The 13,500-nt window shown below is 43.1% G+C and overlaps 2 protein-coding genes across 2 annotated transcripts; both read left to right on the top strand.

Moving 5' to 3' along the window:
- The first annotated feature begins 4,009 nt into the window (after nt 1-4,009).
- On the top strand, nt 4,010-4,876 carry LOC131244176 (auxin-responsive protein SAUR64-like). The gene is made up of 3 exons (XM_058243824.1): nt 4,010-4,104; nt 4,246-4,612; nt 4,817-4,876. The coding sequence occupies exons 1-3, from the start codon at nt 4,010-4,012 to the stop codon at nt 4,874-4,876; spliced, it is 522 nt and encodes a 173-aa protein (XP_058099807.1).
- Nucleotides 4,877-6,021: 1,145 nt separating this feature from the next.
- On the top strand, nt 6,022-6,576 carry LOC131244175 (serine/arginine-rich splicing factor SC35-like). The gene has a single exon (XM_058243823.1). It carries the CDS (start codon nt 6,022-6,024, stop codon nt 6,574-6,576), a length of 555 nt encoding a protein of 184 aa, XP_058099806.1.
- The last annotated feature ends 6,924 nt before the right edge of the window (nt 6,577-13,500 follow it).

Here is a 13,500-nt window from a genome sequence, read left to right as displayed (position 1 = left end):
GGTTATGCTCAGAGAGAAGGAATCGATTTCACAGAGATATTCGTGCCGGTAGTTAAGGTGTCTATCGGATTCGTGTTGGCACTAATTGCCCAATACGATCTCGAGCTGGAACAAATGAATGTCAAGACTGCATTCCTTCAAGGGGAATTAGAAGAGTAGATCTACACGAAGCAACTAGAGGGATACGAAATTAAAGGGATAAAGAAAAAATTTTGCAGGTTAATGAAGTCATTATACGACCAGAAACAGTCGCCTTGGCAGTGGTATAAAAATTTTGATTCTTTTATGTTGAGTCAGAAATTTACTCGGAGTGAATACAATCACTATCTATTACAAAACCCTAAGTGATGACAGATTCATCATCCTAGTATTATATATTGATGATATATTGATCGGCAGTCATTATATGTTTGAAATCAACGTACTGAAGACTCAGTTATTAGGGATATTTGAGATGAAAGATCTGGGGACTGCAAAGAGGGTTCTCGGCATAGATATTCATAGAGACAAGAAGAAGATCAGGCTTTAGTTATCATAACCAGAATACCTAGAAAAGGTATTAATCAAGTATGAGATGGACCAGGCAAAGCCAATGAGCATTCCCTACACGATTCACTTCAAGCCTTCCTCAGGACAATGTCGTAAATCAAATGAGGAAAAGCATGTTATCTTATGTGCTTTATTCGAATGCAGTTGACAGTTTAATGAATGTCATGGTCTGTATGAGACCAGATATTTCATAAGCAGTCGGTGTTATGAGCAGATACATGTCAAACCCCATCAAGCAACATTGAGAAGTGGTGAAATGGCTACGTTGATACATTTGCGGTACAAAATACTACATCTTAACTTTTAAGAAGATAGGGGCAAAGTTGGTAGGGTATGTGGATTCAAACTATACACGCAGTGTGGATTCCAGAAAGTTGACTTCAGGTTACTCTTTTTTCCTAATGGGTGGAACAATTAGTTAGATGTCAAAGCTTCAGTTCGTGGTAGATCTCTTTATAACAGAAGCAGAGTATATGGCAGTAACGGAAGTGTTTAAGGAAGGTGTCTGGTTAAGAGGCATGATAAATCAGTTGGGACTTCAGTAGAAGGTCGTGCCAGTTAATTGTGATAGCGAAAGCGCCATCAATTTAGCTAAAAATTTTATTTATCACTCTCATACTAAATACATTAATGTTCATCACCACTTTATCCGACAGGTGCTTGAAAAAGGAGGTGTAACTTTTGAGAAGATTCACACCAGCGTGAATCTAGCAGACATGCGATCACCAAGGTCATTCCTACGGAGAAGTTCAAGTTCTGTGCAACTTCTATAGGCTTGGCGATGGCATAAAAGAAGGACGGAGTATGCATGAGAAGCGTTGATGAAACTATGATGCGAGGCAGAGATAAGAGAGGATGATAATGAGCTACATATTTGAAGATTGAAGGCATGGTGGAGATTGTTGTTGAAAGATGTCTTAAATCTGTCAATGGGGGTTCGATGACATTGAACCAGCTTCAATGTCATCGAAGCTAGTTCGATGACATCGAAGCCGGTCGATGCCATTGAGTATTTATCAAATTTTCGCCCCTGCTTGCTGGACATATTTTGTAATTTTTCGATGACTTGGAAGATAGTTTGATTTCATCGAAGGTTTACACAAATTTTGCAGATTTTGTTTCTTATTCCATTTTGGTTCATTTCTAAAGCTATATAAAGGGTTGTATACAGGACTGGGAGGTATTATAAGGCATTTTAAGTTTTCTAAAAGGGTTCTAAGGTTTCTAAAAGGGGGTTCTAGGGTTTCAAAGGGTGAGAAATGTGAGGTTTGAGGATTGCTCAAGTCGGGTAAGTTTTCTATCTTTGTAATCTCTTCTTTCATAGTGGAATTCTGTCGCGTTGTTCCATGGTTTTTTCCCAAAAGGGTTTTTCAAATTAAATCTTTGTGTTCTCTTGTGTTTGCTCGGTACTCTTGGATTGCTATCCTAGATCCATCACTGTGTGATTACGCAACCCAAATCCCAAAACATACATATACCATCAGTGGTGAGAAAAGTAGGTGGTCCAAATTTATTACACATTGCTAAGGACTGGTCAGTAATTGCGACCATGCATTATGTGACTCTTGCATTTGATGGCCGATATGTCTCTCAAGAATAAAAATGACCAGAAGATCCTAACGATCTAGTCAATAATTAGAAGTACAGATGATTATTGTAAGTTTCACCATTGATTTGGAATGTGCATTGTTAATGAAAAAATCTGGACCACCCTCCACTCGGCATGGCGAACCTCCAAGGAACCTTGGTCCCGCACAATAGATTAGCAAAGGAGACCTTGGCTAAGCCAGGGGACCCTCCGATGCCTAAGTTAGGTCAAGAAAATCTGGGTCAAAGTTGATCGTAGAGAGAGGGTGTGAGATGTTGCGTACCTGTAGCAATGGGATCTTTATTGTATTTATACCTGACCATCGGATGGACTGGGTCCGTTAATCTCGACACAATTCGCTCAATTAGTGTGATTAACGGATCATGGAGATATTGTCCGCAATCTAGGGATCGTGTAGCATATCGTACGTATCTATGGACGAGGTAATCGGTCATGTCTGCTTAAGGTAGTTTCTTGTTTTAGCGCATGAAGCGTCCACATTCCTCCCCGACCTTAGCTCGAGACTTTTGGTTGAAGAGGCTTTGACTGACCTCGGGTCGGGCCTTCACTGTTGGTTTCTTGAACGCGGGTTGTGTCACAAGTCTAAGCCGAGTTCTACTCTAGACGGAATGTGGACTTGGCTTTATTTATCTGTTGAGCATTCTAGAGGTCTTCTCCCCGCGATCCAAGGTGGGCGGCGGGTCTGTCCTGTTGAGTTGAATTTTCCCGCTACTGATGCAAGTGGTTGAGTTATTCATTTCTGGTCGGGCAGTAGAGGGACGGTCTGGAGTATTTAGTCTGAGCTTCACACCGACTATTCCGGTCCCAGATTAATCCAAGCCAACTGCCAGCCTCGGAGTGGGAGTACCACTGTAACCTAGCCACGAATCTTCCTTCTCCTTCGTAGCATCATACCATTTTAGATTGACTATTGTGAGTCCGATCGGATCAAAGGGATGGCGGTCCTCGGAATTGTACGTGGCTCGGATCTTCACATAACATGCATCATTTGTGACCCTCCTTTGATGGCTCATCTATCTCAAATATCGGTTTGATTGGATGACCCTTGTTATCTAATCAGCAGTCAAGAGAAGTGATGGTTTATACTGATCATATAGAAGTCCAATGATTGGTTTGACGTCCATCATATGCTGCTGACCTTCGTTGCACCATTTCCCAGCAAAATCATTTTACCAGTTGATCCAAACCACATTATTATTGTCTATACTGATTATATTGGCAAAGGTTCAACACAGGTTTAGAGAAACCATTATTATTGTCGTCCTCACTTTCTTAGTAAAATTTTCTCTGGAAGTATTTTCCCACTTTCAAAACATTCCCAAAAATATATACATATTGGATGACATGGATTGCTTGAATTAAATGTAATGAGGTGAACAATGTATAGGCGTCTAAGGACAACAAAATGTAGCAATCCTGATGTTGGTTGCAAAGTATCGGCGTCTAACTCAATCCATATGCTGACGACAGAACCACTTCTTTGGCCCACTTATCACATGGGTTGCACCCCAACTTACCCTACCAGCAAACCACCTTCATATTTAGAAAGGGAAAAACCTTATATATCTAATAAAGTATATAGTAGATAGTAGTCCTTTAATTTGCATTTCTATATCTCTATTAACCAGGTGGGCTGAGGTATCAAATCTCTGGTTACGTCTTTTACTTATGTTGCCAATAAAATAGGCAAACCCTTATGTCTATTGCGACAAATGATAATTTCACATGCCCTAATCATCAAAAGTTTGGTTCCTAAATTCATATTTTTTAGCTAACCAAGATAGCCCAGCTGGCTCTTAAATTGTGTTCTTAAATGAAAGAGACCTGTTTTAAGTAGACCCTACCTGTATGATGAGGTGGTTGCTGACAGAAATAAGAACACCCAAAGACCCTCCACTCATCCAATCAGCACATGACAATGCCTCTCAGAGCCAAACATCGGAAAGGTGCGCTTAAATGCATTGTCTACCCTTCCAACTGTATATATACATCTAAACACCTCCATTGTTTTCCACTCAACCCAGCAACATCTTTCACAATCTAACCTCTCACTCTTTTTTTTTTCAGTCTGTATCTTAGCTTTACAGAGAATCAACCATGATCAATCCCAAGAGGCTCGTTGCAATCGCAAGGAAGTGGCAGAAGTTAGCTGCCATTGGTAGGAAAAGAATCTCCATGTCAAGAACAGATTTCACGGCAGACTGGGAAGCATGCAATAAATCTACACCCAATAAGGGACATTTCATCCTCTACACTGCAGATGGAAGACGGTTTGCGATTCCCTTGGTATATCATAACAGCCCCATATTTCAAGAGCTGTTTAAAATGTCCGAGGAGGAGTATGGACTACCTTGCAATGGTCCTATCAAAATGCCTTTCCATGCTGTCTTCATGGATTACATTGTTTCGTTGCTCCAAAGAAAGATGCCTAAAGATGTTGAGAAAGCTTTGCTTGTGTCCATAGCCAATAGTCAATGTTCAACACAGTCCTGCTTACATCAGCCACATACCAATCAATCCATACCTGTCCATGCCTATTAAACGAAGCCATATGAGCTATTCGTCTTCCTGACTTCTTCATCTGTATATGGTCCTCACAGTTTTGATTTTATGTAAAATTTAAAATTTCAATTTCATTTTTATATTTGAAAAGTCCAGGAATCATTTTCCATGTTCGTTAATCTTTCCATGGAAGAAAATGTGGTGCGTGATTATTGATCTTTCCTGACATATTCTTGCCGTTTAATTCTCATTCAAATCTTCAAGGGAAGAATTCACATTGACAAGAATCATCTGCTGCCATTGGCTCATTTGATGAAGAAATGTAGGCTTATTGTAATCTGTACCGTTGACCGAGTTGAGGATTCTAATTAACCTTAACCAGTGCTTCGCCCTTGTGAAATCTCCAAAATCCAAATGACGGAGGACAGTGTTGATATCCTTATAAACTGCTGTTGTTCATATTTTAATGTTGATAGATTAAGGATGATCCGTGGGCATCTGAGATAGGCTTAGCCTGTCATAAAAGTCCGTCACAGGGTACCTGATCGAGAGATATAAAATCTTTGAGCCGTTTTAATCAGATCTGGTTTCATAATCTTGTCTGATTAGAAATTTCCAATACACATAATTGGTCAGCTCAATTAAGGAATAGCATACCTTGGATGTGTCTTTTCAAATTTATCCTTCAATTAATAATGTTTATTCTAAAATATAACCTGGTTTCAAGATCAAAGCCAAAATACCTCTGGCCCCAAAATTCAGGCCGATAAAACAGCCAGGTGGGTGATAGCGTAGGGAATATTCTAGGAGGGGATGCTACCCTTAATTTATCTTCCTTGTTTATATGGAATTCAGGGCATGCAGATCCTTAATCTGGCCTGGATGAAGATTTAGGCAAAATAATAATAATAATAATAATAATAATAATAATAATAAATCAGATGGTTTTGTAACTCCGGTGAGCCCCTGTTAAAATCAAGCATAAGCTCCCCAACCTGAATTTTAGATTAATCTTATCTTCTGGGCCTTCCAAGTTAGTTATTGACGCATCTGGTGGCCAGGTTGGATGTGACATATACATCATGTAGGCCGCACATCTGCCATACACTACGTTTAATCTACCACCATACCGGTGCCACTAGAGAGCTCCTCTTCATACTATAGTCGTTTCCGAAGGACTCATTGAGCAGATCATGGTTGTGAAGCAAAATTCGTTGAGCACGAAGAAATGATTAGTCAGTGCGCAAGCATCTCATGTACACAAAAACACATTTTCGCCCCCATACAAGGCAATGCTCATGCCCGGGAATTTGGGCAAAGGAACCAAATCAAAAGTATGCCGAGAGAGCAAATGAGATGAGATGAGAGGCAGATCTCCCTCTAGTCGGAGGATTAGGGATAGGGCTCCATCTCGTGGCTCCAGCCCTATTCTCAACTCCTCCGTTCCTTCGAAGCAGCCGGACATATCAACGGGGAAATCTCAACACCAAAAACACATTTTCGCCCCCATCTACAACCTGGGTTCTTCCATTTTCATTGGCAATCTCCCTTTTGATTGCTCCAAGGATGATCTGACTGAGATTTTTTGCAAATACAGAAGGCTTCTTGATGTGTTCATCCCGACCTTCCCAGGGATTAACAAGCCTAGAGGCTATGCATTTGTTCGCTTCAGATACAAACAGGATGCGAGGGCTGCCATAGAGATTCTCAATGACGGCCGTATTGATGGGAGGAAGGTTTCAGTCAGATGGGCAAAACCCAAATCTCAACATTTCCCCAAGTCCCAACAGCAACAGCGGCCGTCTACAACTTCCGAGAACCCTCGTCCTCCTTCCTATGCTATGACAGTCCTCTCCAAATTCCATCTACATCAGGGTGAGGCTTTAGATGACATCAACACAGTTGCGGATATATAAGCAGTGGAGAGAAGACGTAAGAGTTTGAATCTCGGTCTAGTTGGTAAGGCCAAGGATCAATGTACCTCGATTCTGAGATTAACTGATGCCATCCAGTCTTCTCCATTCTCTTCCTCTGGTATCGATGTTGCTAGAATTACTCCATCTAAGTCACTCGTCACCTTGAAAACCAAATTGGAATACATAGAATTCACGAACGACTCGGCATTACATGATCAGATGGGGCTTCTATCGATTTTCCCCTGGTCACCGAATGAGGTCTTGGGGGGTGATGGAATCTGGTTTAGACTTTTCAGCATTCCGGCACATGCGTGGTTGGAGGCAGTGATCCTAGATCTTAGAAGCTACTTTGGCAAGGTCATGCAAATTGATTCCAACAGCAAATATGGTATTTTCCAGGTGTTCGCTCGAGTTAAGGTCATTCTCCGCCCAGGAGCAAATCTGAAGCAGGTTCTAAGGCTTCAAGTGGCAGATAAATGTTACCCGATCCATGCTGAAATGGAACCTATAGTGATCAACCAAATGTCCCCACCTCCTCAACCAAGCTCCAAAAATGGCTCAGAAGAGAACGAGAGCACAAGAGATTGGGTTAATAGGAGGTTGCAAAACATCCATTTGGGCACATTAGACAACCCGGTAGATGTTTGTGATTTGGATATATAACAATGTTTTGGGGAATTCTGAGAATGCCCACCCCTGTTCCTCAAATGCAGGCATCCTCTCACTAGAATTTCATCCTTGCCCACCAGATGCTCGACAGTTTGCCTCAAAAGGTTGCTACTTGGAAGCTAGGCCATCTTATACAGATGCTGGACTAAGTAATGGCCAGACCAGCGATCTCAATCTTTTTCACATGCCAGAGTAGCTCCAGGCAGATTTACAAAATAACCGTCAACCAAATCCGGAAGCAACAGGGCAAGCTACTGTAACCCCGTTGCAGGACCCTTGCTCTCTTGGCGAAGATCAAGGCCCCATGGTAGCTTTAGTCTCAGCCGCCCCTGCCATGCCAACATCTATCCACTGTCAGTAGTAGCCTCCTTCTCCAAACCCAGCTGCTTGTTTTTCTGTATCTATGGAGCAGATTTCTCAGGGTACTCGATTTAAGCCGTTAAGATCAGTGGGTAATTCTCTGTTTAACCAGGCAATGCAAAGGCAAGATCCAAGGGATTTGTTCAGTCTACAACTCATCTACAAGCCTCGAATTCATTCAGAAAATATCTCTCTGACACTCGACCCTATCCAAACTGCTCCTCCAATCGATCCAACTATTTGCAAGTCACCTGTCTGCTACTCTCCTGATGCTCTAGAGTCACCTATCCAGGCTCCCTCCCCGATCCAGCCCCTAGACTTCAGAGATGGATTGGAAGTTGATCTCTCTCCTTTCTTCTCCTCGGCCATCGAAAATGAGGGTATACAAGATCCCAATTTGGAAGCTAACCTCACTACAGTCACTCGCAGCAAATAGGACTCCAAGGTGAAGTCAGAATTACTCCTGCCCATGCCGGTTTGGACAGATCCCAGAAGCCTATAGAGAAGATGATGTGAAGGAGTAAGATTCTCTATACGAGAGGAGACTGGAATTTGAGACTTCTAAGGCTAAAGCGAAGGGCCATGAATATTAGATGTGTTACAAATGGATAAAATCCTCATGTGGAATGCCTGCGGTATTGGTAATCAAAGAACAGTCAGGACCACTAAATAGCTTATCAGGGACCACAACCCCTAGATAGTGACCATCCTCGAGCCTATGCTTAGAGACGATAGAAGAGTGAGAGTAGGCCTCTCCCTTGGTTTTCACTCAGCGAGGGAAAATTTGGGTGTTTTTTAAAAACCTAATCTCTTTTTCAGTTTTTCTTTTTTTTTCTTTTTTTTTTTTTTTTTTTTTTTTTTTTTGTGCAGTTGCTTTTCAGAATTGTCAGGCCTCCATCTCGCTCACTTTTGTCTATGCCAGTTGTTCCATGATCCTCACAAGACCCCTTTAGGACAGCCTTACCTCAATATCCACGTCTATACGGGGTCCATGGGCCGTGTGCGGAGATTTCAAAGCGATTGTCGGAGCGTCAGAGCATAAAAGCCGCAGAGATCCGGACATGGCTAGCACTACGGACTTTTCCAATGCCATTGACGTTGTGGGACTGATTGATGATCGTTTCTCTAGAAATCATTTCACTTGGAGTAACAACCAAGTGGGGGCAACCCGGGTTTGGGTGAGACTTGACAGTGTCCTCATCAACATGGCCTGGTCTTCATCTTTACCCCAATTCCAGGTCGATCATCTTCCTCAGGTAAGACCGAGGTCGAATCCACAGGGACTGATACCTGTACGTTATCTGAAACCAAGTAGAAATAGAACTAGACTAAGATGTGATCTAAACCAAATAGAATTTAGCAAATAATTGTGTAATAATTATCTAAAACTTTAAGGAATTCTGAGGAAGGAAACTAGGGATTCAGAGGATCCACTTGTAGGGATCAGGGAGATCTTTATGCCTGCTTCAGGAATCATGGAAGTCAAACTGAATTTCCTCTGATATAACTTTAAAGGGATGAAAGGTATTTGAATCAGAATGGATTCCATCATCAAACCATGCCCAGGAGACAGAGCAAATAACAGAATTAAACTAATTACCAACCAATCAGATGATTATGAAGGTTAGGAAGGGTACCGACATCCAACCATGCCCAGGAGACGATGGCGAACATCAGGGCTTCCTGACATTATAATCAAAATAAGAGAAGAGGAATACTTAAAGCCATTGCAAGCCCATTGTAATTTCAGTCACAACATGCCATTAAAAACTAAATATTCCCTTAAAATTAAATCAAAAATATTTTCAAGGCACAAGCAACATCTCTCCCATCAGGCTACAAGCTTCACCTCTTAGCCCTAGCTAAGAGGTTTAGCCGACCATGATTAGGCTAAAATCCTTAGGATTCATAAGGAAAGAAATGAATGACAGCCAAGAGAAAATAAGAGAAAAAAGAAAATAAGGCAGCCAACCTCCTCAATCCTTTCTCATCTCCACACGCTGCCAGCTTCCCAGTCGAAAAAACTCCAGCCACGTCCAGTCCCACGGTCCAGCAGCTCACCTCCGTTTTCCTCCCCACGTTCAAGCCTCCAAAACCGAGCCCTGGAAAACAGCAACCGTTCCAGCCTCTGCTCCCGCACTCTCATTCACTCCCTTCCACGTCCCAAAACTCAAGACCGAGCACTTGTTCACGTCCGTTCTTCTGATCTTGAATGCCCCCCTCTTCTCTCTCTCTTTTCCTTTTATAACAGCAGCAGGAAAGGGTGGTGGCTGGCTGTATACGCAGCAACAGCTCCGGCGGAATTCATGCGCAGCTCTCTTTACGCAGCCAAGAAGATGAGTGGAACACGGCCCACTTCAATCGTATCTTTCCAGAAAAACAACGTCCCTTGGGGTTTTTTTTGATGACGTACACGATGGACGGTTTGGATTGTCCGTCTGACCGAAGACAGAGGGCTACAACCTCCCGGATTTCCCGGACGGTCTCGGACGAGCGTAACAGGGGGTGCGCTGGTGCTTGGTGGGGCCCATAATCAGCATCTGTTAGGGAATCTACTCCGTCCATTAACTTCGTGACGAAATTTCTGGAGGAGGTAGATGGTTTTGGAGAGCTTTTGATATGGCCCAACTGCTGGATCTTACGGCCGTCTAATCTGCTTTTGAACGGCTGAAGTTCTCCCCTCGCAGTCTTTTGCGATTCTGCCACCTAGGCAGTAACAAGAGGTGTCATGGGGATCTTCTGGACCGTCCGGATTGGTCCGTACAAACACGATGGTGGCCCACAATCGCCAGCCGCGAACTCTGTTTGCGCGCTGGAGGGATTTTGAATCAGAGAGGGAGATGTCGGTCAGCGTGCGCTGACCGACTCTGAAGAATACAGTGCACGGCTGGTGCACTTATGTACTGTGCACACGTGATGCACACGCGGTCCCACGGAGATGTTTGTGAGAAATCCGCTCCGTCCATCCGTATTGTCAGCTCAGTTAACGCGTTGAGACCAATTTTCAAGTACATCTGGATAGCAGGCGGGCCCAAAATCAATGGTTTTATGGGCTGATATGTCTGTTGGGCCAATTCCACAGCGATCCAATGGGTGAAATTTTACGTGTACGGTTCATTTATGGTCTTCAGGCCACGTATGGAGTTTCGAACTGATTGGATGGTGGGAACCTTATGATCTTGCATTCTGGACACTTTTCAGGCCGCTTGAGCTTCAATTCCTTGATTTTCTTGGATCCCTGGCGTGCAAATCTATCGATCTTGGTCTCCTAGGGTCCGTCGCCAGCCTTGGTGACTTCAGACTATTAAATCCATGCTTTTAGTACCCCTTTCCAGTCCAAGCTTGTGAATACTTTCTGCATCGCAAACATGATTAAATTAGTCCGATAAACAGTATCATGCGTGTAAATTTATGCAACAACTGGGTCTGATATGCGACAGTGTCCTCATCAACATGGCCTGGTCTTCATCTTTACCCCAATTCCAGGTCGATCATCTTCCTCAGGTGAATTTCGACCACATCCCTCTCCTTTTCTCGTTCCCTCCTCTTAGCCACGGTGGACCGAAACCTTTCAAATTTCTGCGCATGTGGACATATCGTGAGTCGTTTCGTCAGGTGGTTAAGTTGGCTTGGGATAGTGGAGAATCAGCCCACCTGATAGATAATATGTTGTCTAAGCTGAAACGGGTTAAGCAGGCTCAAAAAACTTGAAATAAGAGGTTTTCAGAAACATTTTTGATTGGGTGAAGCAAGCCACGAAGGTACTTAAGGACCTTGAGCTTCAGATGCAGGATTCTCCAGTCAGCACAGGGCAGGACAACACACTTCACAGGGAATTCGTCGCGGCTTCCTCAAATCTTCAACAGTTAGAACTCATGCAAGAGGTTTTCTGGAAACAAAAATCCAAAATCAGCTGGCTGGCCGAGGGCGACTGTAACACTAGTTTTTTCCATGCCACAACCACTGAGAAACAAAGAAGGACAGTCATTCGCAGCATATTGCTCAATTCTGGGCGAACTATTACTGACCTGGCAGATATTTCAGCGGCAGCAGTGACCCATTTTGAGAACCAATTCAATGTAGAAATCTACACACCATGCCCAAATTTATTAGAGGTGATTCCTCAGCTCATCTCGCAGGAGCAAAATGCCTTGCTGATGGCCCCTCCTTCCCTCTTGGAAGTTCATAGAGCGGTCCAATCCAGTCCCGCTGACGGAGCTTCGGGTCTGGACGGTTTTTCTAGCGTGTTTTTCTCCTCATGCTGGGATGTGGTTTGCCATGACCTACACAAGGCCGTGATTTTTTTCTTCCAAGGGGGAAATCTCCCTAGGAAAGTCACAACCACCTTAATCAGCCTCATTCCCAAGTCGGGTTCACCTAAGAAACTGCGGATTTCCTCCCCATTAGCCTCTATAACTGCTTATACAAGATCATTTCCAAAATCATTGCTTCTAGACTGAGTCACGTCCTTCCTTCTTTGATCTCGCATGAGCAAGGGGCATTCATCTTGGATCGTTTTTTTGCAGAAAACATAGCCCTGTTCTAAGAGTTGTTTCCGGAGCTTAACAGAAAGGTTCGTGGAGGTAATATTGTCCTTAAGCTAGATATGGAGAAGGCCTACGATAGGGTCGATTGGGAATTCCTAAAATTGGTTTTGCTTCGATTCGGGTTCGCCCCTTCTTGGGTGAACTTGGTGGAGAAATGTTGGGTGAATTGCTGGTTTCTATACTAGTTAGCGGTATTTCATGTGGTTTTTTCAAATCGACCAAAGGGCTCCGGCAAGGAGATCCACTCTTCCCCCATTCTTTTTATTATCTCAGTAGAAGTTTTAAGTAGAGGTCTTAGATCCTTGGTAGTCCAAGGTCGTTGTCTCCCTTTTAAGCTCAAGAGAGGGTGTAACGCCCTGAAAATCGGGGGTCGAGCAGATGCCCAACTCCCGAGTTCCAACACATCACTTATGCAACATAGATAATGATGATTGAATGTTGTCTGTATTAGTGCATTAAACATGAATGAGATTACACCAAAACAGCATATCATACTCCAGAGACATTTAGATTTCACAAGCGGAAGGCTGTGATAAGTATATAAAACATATAAGTGATCGTAAGTCCCCAGAGCATGAGCATGTCACCAGGTTAAATAATTATAAGTATGTTCCAAAATTCACGAAATGATAAAATGTAGTGTCCAACTAGTTTGCAACCCTGCAATCCCGTCGACGCAACTCCAGGTCTACATAGACTCGCCAGAGAGTTGCATGTAGAAGAACTCCTCGTCATCATAAAAGTCAGGCTCCACTTCATAAGCATCGCCACCATCTGCAACTAAACCAGAGTCTAGTTGGTGTTTTAAAACACCATCCCAGAGTGGGAGTGAGTGATCAACTCAGTGGAGCTATAAGGCAAAGGTTAACATGTTATCAATTCAATCAAACAGTAATGATAAAGCAGTACAACAATCATGTCCTAAGTACTCTTGTTAATGCAGGAGTCATATGCTATAATGATGTATGCCCTCACCTACACTCTGTCAGCGACATCATCTCACGGTCGCGCATGACAAACTCCCTAAACATGCGCTTTCTTGCCAAAGCACATGCAATGCGATGCATGATCATGTTAGCCAATATTTAATTAGGTTTATTCATTCAGCAGATTTAGGAAGCCAAGGTACCTCCCTTTATATCTTTTACCCAAACGATGATTCATCTAGGGTCATCAATCCTAGTTTGTCACATACAATAGGCAAGTTCCAAGTCGCTATGGAGAGGCTCGTCACCTCGGCGCTGGACTAGTTTATACTCGAAGTCACTACAGAAAGGCTCATCACCTTAGCGTAGTCCTAGTGTATACTCGAGGTTACTCCACCAATGCCTTTCCATCTGGCAGTCTA

Source organism: Magnolia sinica, chromosome 4 (assembly GCF_029962835.1).
Source record: "Magnolia sinica isolate HGM2019 chromosome 4, MsV1, whole genome shotgun sequence".
Classification (NCBI taxonomy): domain Eukaryota; kingdom Viridiplantae; phylum Streptophyta; class Magnoliopsida; order Magnoliales; family Magnoliaceae; genus Magnolia; species Magnolia sinica.
The sequence above is the reverse complement of the archived record's forward strand: the minus strand, read 5'-3'. Positions and strand labels throughout refer to the sequence as shown.

Excerpts from the sequence above, each read along its gene's own strand:
- LOC131244175 (XM_058243823.1), top strand. The coding sequence starts at position 6,022 with ATGAGAGGCAGATCTCCCTCTAGTCGGAGGATTAGGGATAGGGCTCCA.
- LOC131244176 (XM_058243824.1), top strand. The coding sequence starts at position 4,010 with ATGAGGTGGTTGCTGACAGAAATAAGAACACCCAAAGACCCTCCACTC. Across the intron at positions 4,105-4,245 it reads CAGAGCCAAACATCGGAAAG|AGAATCAACCATGATCAATC; the intron begins GTGCGCTTAAAT and ends TTAGCTTTACAG. Across the intron at positions 4,613-4,816 it reads ATGTTGAGAAAGCTTTGCTT|GAATCATTTTCCATGTTCGT; the intron begins GTGTCCATAGCC and ends TGAAAAGTCCAG.